This window comes from Centruroides sculpturatus, unplaced genomic scaffold (genome assembly GCF_000671375.1).
Source record: "Centruroides sculpturatus isolate CEXI.00-Female unplaced genomic scaffold, Cexi_2.0 scaffold321, whole genome shotgun sequence".
Classification (NCBI taxonomy): domain Eukaryota; kingdom Metazoa; phylum Arthropoda; class Arachnida; order Scorpiones; family Buthidae; genus Centruroides; species Centruroides sculpturatus.
The window spans coordinates 486,191-506,951 of NW_019384452.1; the positions used below are offsets into that span (position 1 = coordinate 486,191).

At 26.9% G+C, this 20,761-nt stretch overlaps 1 protein-coding gene across 1 annotated transcript in view; it reads left to right on the forward strand.

Moving 5' to 3' along the window:
- The window catches only part of LOC111620582 (SCY1-like protein 2), a 136,695-nt gene that overhangs the window by 92,376 nt on the left and 23,558 nt on the right, over nt 1–20,761 (forward strand). The window contains exon 2 of the mRNA XM_023362534.1: nt 19,925–20,196. Within this exon, the coding sequence (XP_023218302.1) occupies nt 20,050–20,196 (147 nt within the window). The 5' untranslated portion in view covers nt 19,925–20,049. The remainder of the gene's footprint in view (nt 1–19,924; nt 20,197–20,761) is intronic.

A 20,761-nucleotide genomic window follows, 5' to 3' on the forward strand; every position in this document is an offset into this window, starting at 1 on the left:
TTTCTGACGGCTGCAATTAAAATGTATAAATTAAAATAATTTAAATAAAGAATAGTTTAAGTGTAGAAAGCACTCGAGGAAAGGATAGAATATAATTTCTATAATTTAGCATAGAAAAAATTAGTTCAGCAACGAGTTGTATAATTTTCTTGAGGGATCAAAATTATAAAATTTTATTGAATAAAAATTATATTATTAATTATTATAAAATTGCTAAAAACCTCATTTTTAGGGTAAAGATGAGTTTTATAATAACATTATAAATGATAATAACGAGTAAAAACTTCATGTTCGACCCCACTCTAGATATTACAAATGACCCTTTATCTTTCCACCCCCTTGACTTGACCTTTCACCTCCAAAATTAAACAGCAGATATACAAACCTCCTTGCAAAATTTTAGAAACATTCCATAATAAATACAGGCAAAGTGGATGAACAAAAGTGTGTCTCATACACAAACTAACATCCAAATACACAGAAAAATATCACCTAATTTTTTTTGCATTTTTGGACGTTTCAAAGTCCCCTGAGTCCAAAAATGTAAAAGTCTTTTGAAGTCATTCCTTGATCGATCGCCATACATTCCCTCTGTATATATAAAACAACAGAGAAAGTAAAAGTACATATATATATATATATATGTATTTCTTTTAAATTATAACTAACTTTAAATATTTAAAATAGTTTTTTAAGTTAAATTAAATCATTTCTCAAGATCTGTATTCAACAGGTTTTTCAGTGATGAAAGGGAGAGCTTTTGTGAATTTTTCAGCAAATTTTGGTTTGAGTTAAAAGTGTGTAAAACTAATTTATAGAGTGAAATCACGAAGGAATAAAATCAAGATTGTATCGCAGTTAAGATGAGAGATAAAACGATCATTCGTTCACGTTGATTTATAGTCATACGTGATGTCTGAAGTTGTTATTTTTGGAATTGGAAGGATTTCTACGCCGTTTTCTTTGAATAATTTAATGTTAGACGAAGAATTAACAATTTTTATACAAATTTTATTAGTTAATCTCTCAATTAACTATAAAAAAAATTCAAAGTAATTAAGTACAGTAGCCTAAAAAAATGCAAAAAATAACTGAGTTTTTATATTCATTTTTCTACCGTTTATAACTGTTTAAATATTTCATTAAAAAGTCTTAAAATATAAGGTTTAAATTCGATTATAATCAGAAATTTTATATAAATTATTTTTTTAATTTTAAATATTTTATAATCATAATTATTCTTAACTTATTAAAGATTTATACATTTTATATTTAAAAATTCACTAATTTGTAAAATAAATTTTATTAAATAAACGCAAAATAATTTAAAAAATTTCACAAAATGACAATAATACGTAACAATTAAAATAATTTAAAATAATAATGAATTTTTAGATCTGTTCGTTTCGTTCAGAAACTGTTCAATTTACGTCATTTTGACGTCATTTTTTTTTAAATTTGTTTATTGTAAAACTCGAGAGATGACGTCAAATTGACGTTGACGTATACAATTTCTGAATAGGGCTTTTAACTGTTTATTATTATAACGATTTTTCGTTTATAAATAGTTTAACAGAAAATTTCTATTTGACGTCGAAGAATCGTTACATCACGTGATACAAATTCAAATATTTAAATAGTGAATAGTAAAACTTGGATAGTTTGTCAACGTATAAATTATTCAATGCATCCTACTTTTAAATTTATTTTATAAATAAATTTATTCATTAGAGAAATTAATGTTTATCAAAACCCTATAAAATGGCTGCCAAAATAATTAACTAAATTTAACTTTCATACTGAAGATGAGGATTAGAATTGCTAATAATGAAAAGTAGATTGAATCCATTAAAGTTTAACGTAACGGATTTTATTATTACGTCACTTGTTTATTAGCATAATTAAAATAATTACAAGACATGTATGAAGAAATAATTATAATTAAATTGTATTACTCGATTATGCTGCTTAACATTTAAGAAGTGTTAATTTTAATTATTCTAAATATTAAAGGCTTTCATTAATTTGATTTAATTAAATTCTAAATAAATTATTTTCTTTAAAAATGGCTTAATATTTTGTAAGCAATCTTCGTATTCGATTAGTGTAGCATATGAAAGAGAAATCTTAGATAATTATCCTCCACATAAATTTAAAAATGTTAATACTAGCAAAGTATAACGAAATAATACGTGTTCTATAATGTTAAGTTTTTTTATCAAATTTGAATTATTACCAAAAATTCGCAATTGTTATCAATGATAATCACTAACTTTTGAACTTCGTGGATCCTGAAATACGCATAATGAAGACATGCATACAGCTTCAGCAACCTTTCTCATTAAAAGAGGCTGTACTATATGATTATGTTATGCTGGAACCTGAGATTAATCCCAAATTCCAGCCTGAGATCATTCCTACTTAAATTTATACAAAGTTTATGAGATTTGACCTTACTTCCACTTATACAAAGATTAGAGATCTAACCTCACTTTTCTGACGGCTGCAAGGACAAAACAATAAAAGCACTAACCTACAAGTCTGAAGGATCTGGGTTCAAGATCTGAATCGGTTTACAATTTGCCACAGTTGGTCAATCTGGATATTTCATGTCCCGTATTTCAACATCCGATTGTCTTTCATTGCGGACTAAACCAGACCGTAGTTTTTAATTATCTTCTACCTGAGACACTAAAAGAGCCTTTTTACCATATCCATGTCTGTTTTCATGCGTTGCTCGGGTCAACCAACTTAAAAATTTCTTTCACAGAATCGGGGTCCTGAAATTCAAACCCCGATTCTTTGTCTATTGAAATGATTCAGTTCGAAGCCAGAAGGATTGCTCAAAATATGAATATCCTGAAAGTGAATTTAAGGAAATGTATGGCTAAGCAAAACGTTTTATGACACAATATGAGATTGTGATTTGGCATCGAATTTTAATAGTGCAGCGGCTTTCTGATAACTACGAAGAGAAACTGCTCACATTTCAGAAACATGTCCTCAGCGTAAGAAAGACCCATGGCTACGACCTAAAGGCAATAGGCAATGCTAACGAAATATCTTTTTTTTTTCATATGCCAAGTGACATTATATAATAACATTATAAATGATAATAACGAGTAAAAACTTCATGTTCGACCCCACTCTAGATATTACAAATGACCCTTTATCTTTCCACCCCCTTGACTTGACCTTTCACCTCCAAAATTAAACAGCAGATATACAAACCTCCTTGCAAAATTTTAGAAACATTCCATAATAAATACAGGCAAAGTGGATGAACAAAAGTGTGTCTCATACACAAAATAACATCCAAATACACAGAAAAATATCACCTAATTTTTTTTGCATTTTTGGACGTTTCAAAGTCCCCTGAGTCCAAAAATGTAAAACATAACTCTATCTATCACGTGGCTGTCTATAAATTATATAGATGTGAGTAGATAAGTATGCAGGCAATCTTAACGATGCGTTACAAGGAGATGGATGATTACAAAAATGTTACATAAGGTTTCAATAATTCATTTTGTATTGCAAATAATACCATTTATATCTCTGCTTTGTACGTTATACACGTAATTAATAAAGAAAAAATAACGTAACGTTCGCTAGCCCATGCTGTGGAGCCTATTTATTATCCTGTGTACAAAAGGAAGGTCAATCGAGGATATGCGTTACGTAATTTTGGAGATAGGTATGTGACAGCGTTACCAAGCGTTACACGTAGGGTGGGTGAGAATTAAAAAGTATAAAAACAGGGTAATTTATGAAAGGATTTCATTAATCTCAACACGTATGTAATCTATTCATACCCATCCACATACATCTATATGCAACTGATACACACGAAGTTACATACAATCCATAAACATCTACATAGAAAATCATGCAAATAATGTATCTATATATATTATTTTGTTTCTTATCTTGCATTTTATCTCGGAAATAATGCGGATCATTAAGAGAAACAGTAAGTGAAATCCACACTCCATTTTACACACCATGGAACTAGATTATCCACCACATTAAATGATATTTATAGCATCTTTTGTGTTTTATGGATCTATCTAAATAAAAATCATTCACACTATTAATTTTCTTAGATATTTTGTGAATTTCTTTACATTAATTACAATCTAAGCAAATTAATATACTTTGAAAACTTTTATTTTTTTTTAAATTATAAATCCAGAATTAAAAGAAAAATTTGTATTAATCTTCTGGAGGATAAAATTTACACTTTATAGCTTCAAGGCCGAAAATTGTAGAAATTATCCGATTTTAATGAAACTTTACTAATGCATTCGGTTATAAAGGATTAAGCCCTTGCTGAAAAGAAACAAAATTGATCAGCTTCTATGTCAATTCTACAGTTTGCATTTATAATTTTAAATTTTTAAAATTGATCATTTCTTCGGAATATCCTCCATTTTAGTACAGTACTTTATGAATGCAAGCTGTAACGCTGAAATTGAGAATAATCAAGAATATAATTGTGTTTTTAATAATCTAATTACGTTTAATTTTATAACTTTAAATTTTATGTATTTTCCTCTGTTTAAATCAGCGTATTTTATTAAATTTTCGTATTCTATATGCACTCTTTCTCATCTATAAACATGGGCAATGTGACAACGCAACACATGGGAGATCTGCTAATGGGGTGCCTCCCAGGAGTTTTTTCTATGGGAAACTGGCTCTTATTTTGGTGTTAAATATAAATATATATAAAACTAAAAAATTTAGAAATTAAAATTCAGAATAAGATTTTTAAAATTTCGTAAATTTTTCTACATTTTTAAAGAAGAAAACTCGTGAAATTTAAGTAAAACTAGAAAATGTATGTCACAGGGAATCTAAAATAGAAGAGAATCAAATGAAAATCTCCGTACAGTGAAGTAATTGTTCGCTAAATGTTTAATTTCCTGACAATTTTCCTGTCATAAATAGATAAAGTACGAATATATTTTTACCTTTATTAATTGCTAAACATCTGCAAAATCGATTATGTTAACTAAACTATGTATATATTTTTTCCAATAGCTACGTGACATATAATTCTTTTAAAGTGATGCATTCATTATGTATTTTGAAGCGATTGTTTGTTTGTCTGCTCGTTTGTTTGACAACCATTCTCAAAAGAAATACTTGGATAATCGAGCTTATTATATAACATTTCTCTAATTGTTGCTCAGAGCAATATTAGAGTTTTCTATGAATTTATTTCTTTCAAAAACTTTGTTCAATCGATATATTTATATATAAAACCATTATTTAATAATATATCCTATAAATAGATTCCTATAAATTGTCTGGATAGATTAGAAAATGTAAAATTAATTTTATAGAAATGTTTTCTGAAATAAATAATTATAATTAAATTAAACCAGGAAAATGTTATATTTATTTAGAAATTAATTAAATTTAGTACTATTGAATTTTAATTGATTTGATTTCCAATTTAGTTGTGTTATTCTTTATTCATTTAAAATATTTGAATTGTATCATTCTAAACACGCACAAACACATATACATAAGCTTATATATTTGAACATACACACTCAATCATACACGTATATCTGCATATACATACTACAACTAGGATCAAATAAATACACATACAAGTACAGTACATATAGACAACAAATACATATATATATACATAGTATAAACAACTAAACGTATACATACCAGTAAGCATATATACATAGCATAACACTATCTATCACGTGGCTGNAATATCACCTAATTTTTTTTGCATTTTTGGACGTTTCAAAGTCCCCTGAGTCCAAAAATGTAAAAGTCTTTTGAAGTCATTCCTTGATCGATCGCCATACATTCCCTCTGTATATATAAAACAACAGAGAAAGTAAAAGTACATATATATATATATATATGTATTTCTTTTAAATTATAACTAACTTTAAATATTTAAAATAGTTTTTTAAGTTAAATTAAATCATTTCTCAAGATCTGTATTCAACAGGTTTTTCAGTGATGAAAGGGAGAGCTTTTGTGAATTTTTCAGCAAATTTTGGTTTGAGTTAAAAGTGTGTAAAACTAATTTATAGAGTGAAATCACGAAGGAATAAAATCAAGATTGTATCGCAGTTAAGATGAGAGATAAAACGATCATTCGTTCACGTTGATTTATAGTCATACGTGATGTCTGAAGTTGTTATTTTTGGAATTGGAAGGATTTCTACGCCGTTTTCTTTGAATAATTTAATGTTAGACGAAGAATTAACAATTTTTATACAAATTTTATTAGTTAATCTCTCAATTAACTATAAAAAAAATTCAAAGTAATTAAGTACAGTAGCCTAAAAAAATGCAAAAAATAACTGAGTTTTTATATTCATTTTTNTCCGGCCACTCCTACAATGAAGCAGCCGGGTGGTGAAAAATGAGGCCTTACAAGAGAGTTAAGATATTCTTCTTATACAGAATTTTTGAGATTGATAATTTAAAATAATAATGAATTTTTAGATCTGTTCGTTTCGTTCAGAAACTGTTCAATTTACGTCATTTTGACGTCATTTTTTTTTTTAAATTTGTTTATTGTAAAACTCGAGAAATGACGTCAAATTGACGTTGACGTATACAATTTCTGAATAGGGCTTTTAACTGTTTATTATTATAACGATTTTTCGTTTATAAATAGTTTAACAGAAAATTTCTATTTGACGTCGAAGAATCGTTACATCACGTGATACAAATTCAAATATTTAAATAGTGAATAGTAAAACTTGGATAGTTTGTCAACGTATAAATTATTCAATGCATCCTACTTTTAAATTTATTTTATAAATAAATTTATTCATTAGAGAAATTAATGTTTATCAAAACCCTATAAAATGGCTGCCAAAATAATTAACTAAATTTAACTTTCATACTGAAGATGAGGATTAGAATTGCTAATAATGAAAAGTAGATTGAATCCATTAAAGTTTAACGTAACGGATTTTATTATTACGTCACTTGTTTATTAGCATAATTAAAATAATTACAAGACATGTATGAAGAAATAATTATAATTAAATTGTATTACTCGATTATGCTGCTTAACATTTAAGAAGTGTTAATTTTAATTATTCTAAATATTAATATGATTTTCAGAATCATTTGTTATTAAAATCGGATACTATGATTACCAAGAAATGTTTAATTATAATTGTCTTGACCTTTATAATTATTTTTGAAGGGGTAAAGTAGGTGACATTAACTTCTACTAATCGAAAATAGCTTATCCTGTGTACCGTTACAGCCTATTCTCCATGCTCCGCTATCACTAGCCTTGAGCCNTTAATTAAATTCTAAATAAATTATTTTCTTTAAAAATGGCTTAATATTTTGTAAGCAATCTTCGTATTCGATTAGTGTAGCATATGAAAGAGAAATCTTAGATAATTATCCTCCACATAAATTAAAAAATGTTAATACTAGCAAAGTATAACGAAATAATACGTGTTCTATAATGTTAAGTTTTTTTATCAAATTTGAATTATTACCAAAAATTCGCAATTGTTATCAATGATAATCACTAACTTTTGAACTTCGTGGATCCTGAAATACGCATAATGAAGACATGCATACAGCTTCAGCAACCTTTCTCATTAAAAGAGGCTGTACTATATGATTATGTTATGCTGGAACCTGAGATTAATCCCAAATTCCAGCCTGAGATCATTCCTACTTAAATTTATACAAAGTTTATGAGATTTGACCTTACTTCCACTTATACAAAGATTAGAGATCTAACCTCACTTTTCTGACGGCTGCAAGGACAAAACAATAAAAGCACTAACCTACAAGTCTGAAGGATCTGGGTTCAAGATCTGAATCGGTTTACAATTTGCCACAGTTGGTCAATCTGGATATTTCATGTCCCGTATTTCAACATCCGATTGTCTTTCATTGCGGACTAAACCAGACCGTAGTTTTTAATTATCTTCTACCTGAGACACTAAAAGAGCCTTTTTACCATATCCATGTCTGTTTTCATGCGTTGCTCGGGTCAACCAACTTAAAAATTTCTTTCACAGAATCGGGGTCCTGAAATTCAAACCCCGATTCTTTGTCTATTGAAATGATTCAGTTCGAAGCCAGAAGGATTGCTCAAAATATGAATATCCTGAAAGTGAATTTAAGGAAATGTATGGCTAAGCAAAACGTTTTATGACACAATATGAGATTGTGATTTGGCATCGAATTTTAATAGTGCAGCGGCTTTCTGATAACTACGAAGAGAAACTGCTCACATTTCAGAAACATGTCCTCAGCGTAAGAAAGACCCATGGCTACGACCTAAAGGCAATAGGCAATGCTAACGAAATATCTTTTTTTTTTTCATATGCCAAGTGACATTATAGTCTATCAGGCAAGTGAAAAAACAGTTTTAGTGTGAACATTATACTATAATGCTCCTTTTCTACTCCAGGTGCACTGTAAATCAACGCTGACGGAAACGAGCTACCACCTTACGTCATTTTTAAGTGTAAAACCCTGCCTAAACCCTTGCCTGAAATATTGATACGAGTTCAAGATCAAGGCTAAATGGCAGAAGAACTGTACGTGAATTGGTTGAAATCAGTATGGTTTCGGTATCCAGGTGCACTGTTATGTTGGCAGTCCATGTTGGTTGACAGCTTCCGAAGTTATCTGACCAAAAACGTGAAAAAAAATGAGGAGGGAAGAGGAAAGTGACAAGGTTGTGATAACAGAAGGGATGACTGAAATGTTTCAATCACTTGATGTGTCCATCAACAGTTCTTTAAAGCTCATCTGCGACGTTTCTATCGTAATTGGAGGCGCACTGCAACTTACTGGGAGGATAAGAAAACCGTCCCTGTCTCAGGTGTGCGAATGGATTGTAGTTTAATGGAAACTTATACCAGAAGAAATGGTGTCCAAGAGTTTCAAAGTCACGTCCATTTCCAACGCGACGGACGTGACTTTGCATAAGACAATGCAGTGTGTATCGCATTATCTGAGAATGAAGACTCAAGAGATGCTGGTAGTGACAGTGAAGTTTCAAGTGAAGAACAATAACTGTCAGTTTCAAATGAAGACATTGACTAATTATTATAGTCCTGTAGCGTCATTGCTTAGTTGGAACCTAAAACAGTTCCCTTTCTTCCACTTTTTCTTCGCTCCTTTTTCTTTTTCTTTCCTCTCTCTTTCTGATGGGCAAAAACCTTCAAACAATCTTGCTACAAGTCCTAAGGTATGTATAGACAATTAATGATAAAAAATTCTTCGAATTTTTAAAATGTTTTAAAATTATTTATTATCTCGGGTATATGCCTCACCCTAATGTTGGACAAAAAATTTAGGGTAAAAAAAAAGTGTAGTCTATGCATGCATAAATACGGTACATTTTTTAAAATTCGGACAACTTACATAAATTATGCTAAAAATTTAAAACACTAGTCTTTTAATGCCACATGTTTATTTCTAAGCCACGGGGGGTCAACCTTACTTTAATTCTGTTTACAATAAGATAGTGAGATTCGACTTTACTTCCACTTATAGGAAGATTACAAGATCCTGTCTCACTTTAATACTCACGTTTCTTTTTCATTTTTGGACGTTTCCTGCCCTGTGGATACTATGAGGATTCGTGGATCCGGCCACTCCTACAATGAAGCAGCCGGGTGGTGAAAAATGAGGCCTTACAAGAGAGTTAAGATATTCTTCTTATACAGAATTTTTGAGATTGACGAATAGGAAAGGTCACCGCAAATAAACATTTCTGAAGAATGTAAAGCGAGTGACAATCAAACATTAATTATTTTCACATTTTAATTGGCATTCTTTTTTAATTCAACCGATATAAACGAAGCCCAGAATGCAATTAAGGTACTTTAGTTACTTTTCATGGCACGCGGTAATCTCAATTGAATTATTTATTGATCCGTTAAAGATATTGAATGGCTTATCTGGAAATAAGACTGCTTACCGTGATTCAAGTCAGAGTAAGAAATAGAAGCGAGTAAATATTGATAAATTGATTCTTTAGTTATTAAATTCGAATTCATTACATAAATGAAAGTTTTCTTCATAATGGAATATTTAATTAAAATAATAGTTATTGTACTTGTTCGATGATAAAAATACATTTTCTCTTCTCATTTTCTTAATGTAATTTCGATATTATTTATTTTTAAAGATCGGCAATTTTAATTAATTAATTTTATTTTTCTGGTTCATTAGAAATTTTTATTTAGATTTCTGTTAAAATAATTGTTTTATAAGTATAGATACATCTGTTAAATATGCTTTTGTTAATTCTTTAACATTTAACATTTATTGATGCAAAGAATAATTTGAATCTTAGCTTGAGGAATTCAGTATTATTTATGTCTTATCCTTTCAACTGTATTTTTTTTTCCTTCAAATTTTAAATTTTAAATTGTGATTAATCAAATTTTTATTTGAAGTGCTATTTAATTATATGATTTTTAAATTTATATTCAATATTAATGCAATTAAAATTTAATTTAATTAATAGTTTCATCTTTCTCCACTAGATGCCGGCACCATTTTTCGGTTTGTCGTCTATTTTTTTCACTAAATTGATAGGAAAACTTAAATTATTTAAATCGAAGTTTCATTAAAAGTTATTTATAAATTTAAAATATTTCAAATAAATAAAATAATTTTATAATTGAATGTTTTATTTTAAATTTAAGTATGAACATTTTATAAAGACAGTGATATTTTGCAGTTTTAAAGCATATACAACTATGCAAGTGTATAGGCTATATGTTGTAGTTGATGTTTAATGTGATAACGTGATAAAAAGACAGAATGCTTAACAAAACAAATACTTTAGTCTAATAAACACATAGTAGTTACATGGAGCACGTACAGTACACATTATACATAGAACTGCTCTTCTGTATAACCACACAAAGAAAACCTAAGCATATCCTGGAATGTTTTTGGGAGAGGGCTACAATACTATCGCCAACAATATATAATTATAAACAGTCTCATTTTAAGTAAATTTTAATTTTGTTACATTTGTTAAAATCGTAAAAATATACGAAAAGTTTCTTTAAACATAGGCGGTCCTTTGGGAAATCTGTAAGATAGCAACAAGAACAAAATTCTAACTACATTTACTTAGAAATGCATTTATTTGACAGATAACTAATTGAGAAATTTAAACGAATGAGTCACATTTCTTTTTTTCATTTGACTAACCAATCAATCGTCGATTGAATTATACACCCAATTTTTTTATAAATTATGCAGAGAACCACCTATCTTATTGAAATTTTTTTACGTTACTTTAAGCGAAGATTTCAATTAAAAACAAAAAAAAACCGATTATTTATGTATAGTTTATTCAGCGTAAATTAATGTAATACGTTAACTAATTTAGAAGTTTTTGGTATTAATTTTTAATTTAAAAAGTAACAAAATTAAATACGTTTTTTTCCCTCTAAAAGCTATTTTTAAGAGTAATTTTTCTTAAACTTAAAATCACATTTAGTGTAAAATAAAATATTTATCTTAAATTGTACTATAAACTAATTTATCAACCAAATCTCTAGACATTTGCCTGATTTTTATTCAATAAAAAATAGTAGAAGAAAATTCAGAGAATAATAATTAAGTTATAACTATTTAAAGAAACTCATTCATGTAGTTAAAAACAGACATATATCTTAAGTCGTCTAAAGTTCTTCTATTAAAATTTGAACTTTAAAGTATTAATTTTTAATTAAATTTACTTTTAACATTTCTTTTCTTCCTCCTTATCGCATAAATAACATTTTGAAATTATTCTAAATAATACTTCAAAACTTATAAATTCAAAAGTTGGTCCTCCAGCAATAAATTGTTACATGAAAATGCTCAATTAATAATGACAGCGAAATTTCTTAATGGCGTAAATTATGCCTGTTTTCATTAAATGAATTTTAAGATAAAATTCTTGATAAAGATTTATATTTGATACGAATAATCTTGACCTGAATCGTGATGGGTTTTATAAGGTATTTAGATCGGTTTTATTATAAAATATGAATTCAGAGAATTCAAAAAATACTAATAAAATGTCTGAATTTCTTATTTAAGAATAAAATTTTGTATCTGTCACGTTTGATTCTAAGTGGTTTTTATCTTATTTACGATCGAAATAACAGGAAAGGAGATGAGTTTTTTAGAAAATACACATTGAACTTTATCTTTCATTCTAATAAAAATGACACCCCTTTTGTAATTTTAGAAGAATTATTACGGACATAAATTTCTTAGATTGAGTCTTTACTAAATTTATGATTCATGATCAATCGATTTCGATCCGAAAACTTCGGATGTCGAAGAAGTCATTTGGAAGAGTACCATTAGAATTTATATCACTCTTTCCAACTTATAAAAACTACTCATTTAAAAAATTACGCCTTTTAAAAATATATTTTTTTAATTAAATTATTACTAAAATATCTAAATAATTGAATATTTTAATGTTATATTCAGTTATTTTGCTGAAAGATTAAGAAAACTATAAGTAAATACTGTACATAAAATCTCATATAAGACATTTATATATAGGAACCGAATCTACGCTTTTCTTCTTTATCTTAATACACTATTCAATTTTGATTTCAATAGTTCTTTATAATATCTTTATATAGAACATAAAAATTTGGTATTCAACTATAAAGAAGATCCAAAAATAAATTTAGTTTTTAATGTTGACCATGCATATTCGATCAGATCGATTTTGTTTTCTACTTGTTCGCTGTTTATACTAGAAACAATGCCACTTTTGTAATTTTACAAGAATTATTACGGGCATAAATTTCTATAAATTGAATCTTCGCTAAATTTATGATTCATGATCAATCGATTTCGATCAGGAAAGTTTGATATCGAAGAAATCATTCGGAAGACAACCATTAACAACTACATCATGCATTCCGAGTTATTTATTTATAAAATTAAACAATTTTTGATATTTTTATTAATTTATTACAGAAAAAAAACTAAAATAATTTAATTTTTAAATATTATATTCAGTTATTTTTTTAACATATCAGGAAACCACAGTTTAATATAAGAATGTAAACTCTCATAGGGGATAGATATATTCCCACATAAGAACCGAACCCACGCCTTACTGCATTATCTGAATACGTTATTCAATTTGTAAACCGATAGTTCTTTGCCTTATCTATAAGTATAACACAAAAGTTTGGGATTTAGTTAGAGGGAAGGTCCAAAAATAAATTTAGTTTGAGTGTCTCCCATGCAAATCCGATCACATCGATTTCGTTTTCTCTATTTATTTACTATTATAAATTGAGTCTAGTTACTAAAAATGTCTTACGTTTGCATTTATATATTTTTAAAATATAAATTTTATCTTATGTATTACATAAAAAAGATTAAAATAAAAAATCGTAAATTATTCATACATTTTCTATTATTCATTTGTTTCTATATGCTAGAGAAAAAAATTAATTATAAAATATTTATTTCTGATTCTGAATTATGATATATTTACTAAAGTTTTCGTTTATTTTTAATGAAATTTTATTTATTTTTTTTAAATTCTAACTCAAAATTTCATTCGACTGGAATTATTTTTATTGTCTTTTATTGCCTTTAATTACTATTTTTATCATATTTTTAAGTGAATATGAGTAAAAAAATAATTATATTCGATGCAAATTTTATAATAAATTATTTTAAAATTTTATAACTTGATTTCAGTTTAAAAAAATTAATTTATACTGTATAAAAATTAAAATTTTTAATTATTTTTTTAAATATTTTTGTATATATTGTCAATATATTTATATGACTAANTGTTTGATTAAAGTACAATACATGCCTACTTTTATGAGACTTTTATAAAGAAAGTTATGTAAAATTATATAATATATATTACATAATTTACATAATAATTGCAAATGCTTTTATTCATTAGAAGTTAATCAAGTATTGTCTAAAATTTCAAGATTTTGCATGCATTTTCTATGTTGAATTTTAACATAATTCTTCGCTTCTCATCTGATACCTCGCTGACAAAGTTATGATTTTTATGTTTTTTGATAGTTCATAATGATTTTAAAATGTAATAATAATCAAAAAGCCTTAATTATTCTCCATTAAAAGCATTTTTTAAAGCATTAAACTTTATAAATCACAATAATTCGTTTCTGTAATTCAAAATCATATTAACCTTTTTGTATTCATCTCTGGTTTATGTTTATTATACCCGTCAAGACATATTATTCTTCCTACTATGAGAAAATTAATTATTTAAGTAATTTAATATACAAGTAAATAAATATAATACTGTGTAATTTGACATTATTGTATCTAATTGACAGCATTTCATATTTGTTTGCATTATGTGCGCGGATGGTTTGAATATCATTGTAAAGCATATCCAAGGCTCCAAATACGAGTTAAATTACTTTAAAGTAATTTAAAATCATAATAAAAATAATTTTTTTAATGCCTCCATTAATAGATAAAGATTCTGTGAATGTAAACATCTTGTCAATGTTACTTTATTTTATAGGCGAGTATAAAGAAATTTTAATGGTGTAAAAGTGTAATTTTCATTCATATTTATCAGTTTAAATTACTTTTAATAATTTATTTTTATTTTTATTTAAAATACAAATTATTATCATTAAATTTGTATTTTTCTTTTCTTTTAAAAGTAACAATTTAGCTTCATAAATGTTATTTTGTATTTAAAAAGTGTTTTAGCAAAACATATATAAATTTAATAATTAAATCAAGTAAAAATAATCATAATAGCTGTATTTGATTATAAAGGTATTTTGTACAATTTGGCATATATAAATAAGATTTTTCGATCTTTTAATTCGTTTATTTTACTTCTTTAGCAATTAAATCAACATATTATTTTAAATTTAAAGATTATATATTGATATATTCGGCTTAAAAATAACTTTAAAAAACTCAATTGATGAATTTAAATTCAAAAATTTGAAAAAAAATAATCAATTTCAATATTACTTTGCGATGATTGGTCGAAAATCATTTTACGAATAATAGGCGTGGTTATTTTAGTAATAGTTTGTGATTGGTCAATTTTTGTTTTTTAATCGAGAAAGTTTTAATCCTCTTATCCAATTAACAAAAGGAATTGTTTTTGAAGGGCGTTCCCTTTCATAATGTCTGAATTTAAAAAAAATTATTAGGAAATGTTACAAAATAACATATAAATTATTTCGTTAAATATTTAAGTCATTTTAATGTAATTAACTCTTAAATGATCAATATAAGATAAATTAATATCAAAATCGAACTCATGGTTTTAATGAAGGTAAGATTTTTGGAAAGACCATTTAGTAATTTATAAATCGTGTTTAAAATAAGATTTTAAAGTATTTATTGTATTGTTTATATACTAAGATATGCTAAATTTCACAAGTTAACTATTTCTAAAGTTGCTTTCTGCATATAAATCCTTCATTTTATTTTATCAGCTGATATATAGCAGAGGGAAAGAATGGCAATCGGTGAAAAAGTGAGCCCCAAGATCTTTACATTTTTTGGACTCAGGGACACTTGAAACGTGAAGAAATGCAAAAAATATTTGTTTCTTTTCCTTCCTAACTGTACGGATGTTAGTGCTTGGAAGCATAATTTTGTTCTCCAAATTTGAAGCTTAATAACTCTTGTGCCTTCTGTCGAAAATTTCTGAAATTTTTCATGGTGGTTTATGTATTAAAGACATAGATTCTATTAAATTTTTGTGGTTAAAGGTCGAGTGATGTGGAGATGGAGAGGGATCATATGTCATATATCTAATGGGATCGACAAATTTACTTGTTATTAGCATTTATAGATTTTTATAAAACTCATCCCTACTTTCAAAATTAAGCATTTTGTAATTTTAAAATAATTTAATAGTGCATCATAACGCCACTTTCTCCCTAGCGGAGTAAAATATAAATTAAACTTTTATCATTTGATTTTAATTATGATTCATTCAACGACGGTTACTAAGGGAAGAGAATTCGAATTATTGCGTATTAGAGGGCCATTTTTTTCCTTAGTTGGGTAAAGTACAAATTAAATCTTTTTTTTTTAATGAAGCTTCATTCATCAAAAATTAAAATTCTATATGAAACATCGAATCTAAATTAAGATTGTGTAAGAAAACTTAAAGCGGATACATTAAATTCTTAAATTTAGTGATAGAATTCGATTACGTTGAAAGAATGATCTTTACGAGAAGCATTTGTCTCGAAAAGTGTCCAAATGTGTCGAGACGATTGCCCCCAAAATGGCTATCTAAAAAAGATATACGGTTCATAGATAGCCTAGTAAAAAAAAAAATGGAAAAAATCTTTACTATGTCCAGGGATATCTTTAATTACGTCACAAAATAAAATACCTTTTTTTGTGTGTCTTCTTTCTCTTCTTACATTACTTAATAACGTCTAATTATTTACCAATTAAAAAATAAGGAATGTTAAAAGATTAAAACTTTAAAATTCTTTTAAGTAATTGTTCAATTTTGTTTGCACAAGTCGTTTTGTGTGTTTAAAGTCAAACGAATTGGCTAATTAAAAGAGTTTTGGAACGTTCCATGATTCTATTTAAGGGATTTGCTACACAAATAGAAAAATCCCTTTTCTACCAAAAGACAAATAAAATTCGAGATATTTCTAACTTTCCAATTTCCTATTTAGGTTAAATTATTTAGAGATAAGAAGCATATATATATTTAATACTGTAAATAAGTCATTATAGTGATGTATGAGAGGGTATGACATGTGATCTATACTCTGCCAATCAAACAAGTCTAACAGAGCACTCCAGCAAACCGGAATTGCCGCTATTATTTCTCTTTTGCATCGAAGATTTAATCTTAGATTTAAAATAAATTTGTGTATAGCATTCTAAAACTTTATAAGAATAATAAACACTTTGCTACGACGATAAATCGTTAATTTGAGAGCGATTTACTGAAAACTTTTTGGTAAAAAAAAGAACACATTACCGATAAAATAATCGATTTTTTAAAAATATATAAATCTAAAGCATGCTTTTTAGATTTAGAAAGTATTTAAATCATTCCGAAATTTTCGTTATTTTAGACGATATTTTTTTACCCGTCGCTGTGTCAAATCGAAGAAAATCGAAATAGTTTACGTAAATTCCCATTACATATTAATAGAAAGATTGTATTTTTAATGATTTATAAGTATTGAGATAATGTTAGCGGGCAGACAAACTGACGCTCCGGAAATTGTATATAATTACGTACATTGCTGCAAGCAAATTTCTCTAAAAATTCTAAAATTTAGATGATTATTTTCAAATTTAAATTGATTTTTTTTATAAAGTTTTTTACATTAAAACGAAACGAACAAATTTCTTACTTTCTTAATGAATTTAAATAATATTGTATCACGAATTTAATTATGTAAGAAAAAAATAATCATTTTTAAAGTATTTTCTATTGAAAATCATGCATATTAATTGTGATGAAAGGAAACAAATCCAATAATCTTCATCTACATCCAAATACAGGAGCATTAAAGGATAAATCAGCATCTAATGGATATTATTAGAAGTGTGAGGATTGGATATGTCATTCTCAGATTGTTTGTCTTAACAATGTCATCACAATTATAGATTGATAATTTCTGATTGAAAAAGGAGGATAGAGTTTAAAATACAACCTTTTATATATAAAATTTATGAACCCAAGATTTTTGAAGCTTTCTCAATGGTGGTAATGTAAAAAACACACGTGGAAAAATGGGATTTTGAACACTAAATAGTATTTTTAAGTCTTGATTGAAATTTGCATCACTTTGAAAATGTCAGTTTGTTTCTCTGTATGTCTGAGATCAGTCTAATATATCCATTAAAGTCTATGAAAAATGGATAATTTTATGGATATAATTTAGTGGTTTTTTAATGATCCAATACAGAAATGTATTATGAAGATTTTGATATATTGGCATGGTGTAATAAGCTCTTATCAAGTGCCTAGTATTTCTAGAAGCCTCATATATACACTAAAATGTATAGTACTTGTCGATACTCCGTGGTTGAGTATTTGCTAGAACCAGTAAAAGGTATGTCCCTTTTCCTTCTATTAAATAATAAATTTTAAAACAAGCCAGGCAGTAATTTGTATCTTCATAGCTTGAGATCTAAGCTTTAGCTTGTTTAGTTTACATCTGAATATGGCTCTGAATAGAATCGTTAACTTTATACTTAAAAAATCGATACGGGTTTTACATTCTATCAATTCATAGAAAGTCTCAAGTTCACACTTGTCTAGGGCATCTCTTAATCAAAAATTGCTACTGTAAATTGGGTGAAGTCGATTCGTTTCTATAACTGATTGCATGTAGAAGCAATACAACAGCCATTTCTTTTTTTAATTTTATAGAAATTTGTAAAACATTTTTAGAAGAAAAATTATTGGCATATTATATTATTCTATTATTTCTTCATTTATTTATTGGTTTCTGACTATAACTATTTAAATTTTGCATTATTTTGTACAACATTGAAAGGCGGCATTATTGGAATGCTTGCAATATTCGTCGCAAAGATTCAACATAAATGACTACTTACTTTTTATACATTTGAAAATTATACAAGCCAGACGGCTAGAGATTTTTTTAAAAATATATTAAATTTTTAAAAGCGAAAAAATATCAAAACATTTCAACTTGACTGATATCTCGACAGCCGTTATCAGTATTTTTGAAACAGTTCCAACAGAAATTTGATAAATATTTTAAATGTCAAAAATTTTAATTTATTTGAATAAATTAATACATATTTAAGTAAAAAAAAATTATAATTTTAACATTAAATAATTGAATTTGAAATTAAAAACATTTATGATGGCAAATATGGTATATCGAACCATCGTTGTGCACATGTTAATTTAATAAAAGGCCATTATTAATTATTCAAATATTTTAATTTTTTCAGTTACCTCTCATTTTGGATTCTTTTGGATCCGCTACTACCTTACCACTTTAAGGGCAGAAAGAATTAAAATTTAAATAAAAGTACGAGAATCAGTTTGAAATTATCTATATAAAATCAATACAGTATTTAAATTTAAATGGTAAGATATTTGCCTATTAATGGTCTTTCATCTTTCAACAGATACTAAGAGATATACGAAAAATTTGATACGCTATATTGAAGTTTACTGGAAAATCTTGATATAGCGTATTACTCAGCTGGTTACAAGTGATTTATTGAGAACTGACTTGATAATCATGCCGCATATATATGATAACTGCTCGTTTTTTAGTAATAATATATTAGTTTTTGAGATATTTTACATATGAAAGCATTAAAATATTGTTTTTCTTTTTGAAACATTGTTTAGAGAGAGAGAGAGAGAGAGAGAGAGAGAGAGAGAGAGATTTAAAAAAATCAAAATTGTCACAGCATTAGGGAACCCTTTAATTTTCTCAATATAGATTCGATGTAGTAAAAAAAAAATACTTTGTAAAAATAAATGACTCTAGAACTTTTTGAAATTATCTGTAAAAACACCCACTCAAACAAAATCTGTTGTTACGATTTGCATTACGTTCTTATGATAAATTGTTTGCGCGCTTTTTCTTTTCTTCAACAAACCAATGATTCACTCTGTTCTTTAAATAATAGGTCAACGTAACCCTAGAGTATGGAATAACACTCTAGGGACAAAGAATTGTATTGAATCACACTTATCCATTAGTAACGCGAGATTTTTATAAAAATTCTTAAGTTTTAACTTTACCACAATGTTACACAAAAGAGAAAATTCTAAATTTAGACGAAATGAATTTAAATTTTATATTGTTAAAAAATCCTTTTTTATTATTTTATTTCTTAAGAAGAATAATCTAGAAGAAAGAATCGATAATGTCTATTTTTACAGCAAGAAGAGTGAGAGAGAGTAGCGGCTTACTGGACACATGAAAGCCAAGGTGACTTAAGAAATGGCCGGAACCTGATCCGAAGGTAGACTGGATGGTCAAAGGTGTCAGATAACTCAGTGTCAGCATGTTTTCCAAGTTTAAGCCATCGCCACCCACCCCCTTAGAAGCCAATCCTATCACTCAGTATTACGAGATAGGAAGACAAATCGCTAGCGCCGGTCCTGAATTGGTATGGAAAGTATACGAAGCAGTCAGAAAATCGGACAAGAGGGTACATAATAATATTAAAATTTAATTTTTGAAATTTATTAACTTAATTTTAAACCATATACATATATTGCTTAAAAATTATCTCGACAAATTTCAAAATTTTTGAAAAATTTCCCGTGTAATAAAATTTTAATTTAAAAAAAAATTCGGAAAACATTATCTGGCAACACTATAATTTTAAACAAATGGCGTGACGTAATGGCTATCATTAAGTTACGTCATTAAAATTTTATCCAATCGCAAGTTTTGTTTCAAAAATTCAAATAATAAACGTTTTATTTGAAAATTGGACCCATGAATAAATTAAATTTAAATGAATTATATTATATTTAATTTAAAAAAATTTAAAAAAATTAAAGTAATAATTGAATGTTAATTAAGTTGAAATATTTAGTAAAATTTAATATAAAATTTATATTTTGTAATAATGATATATTTAGTAAAATTAATATTATTTAATATTAAAACATTTAAAATTATATAATTAAAACTTAAAAATTAACTTTTTAAAACAGTATTAAAATACATTATAATTATTGAAAATTATGCAAAGCAGAATTTCCTCT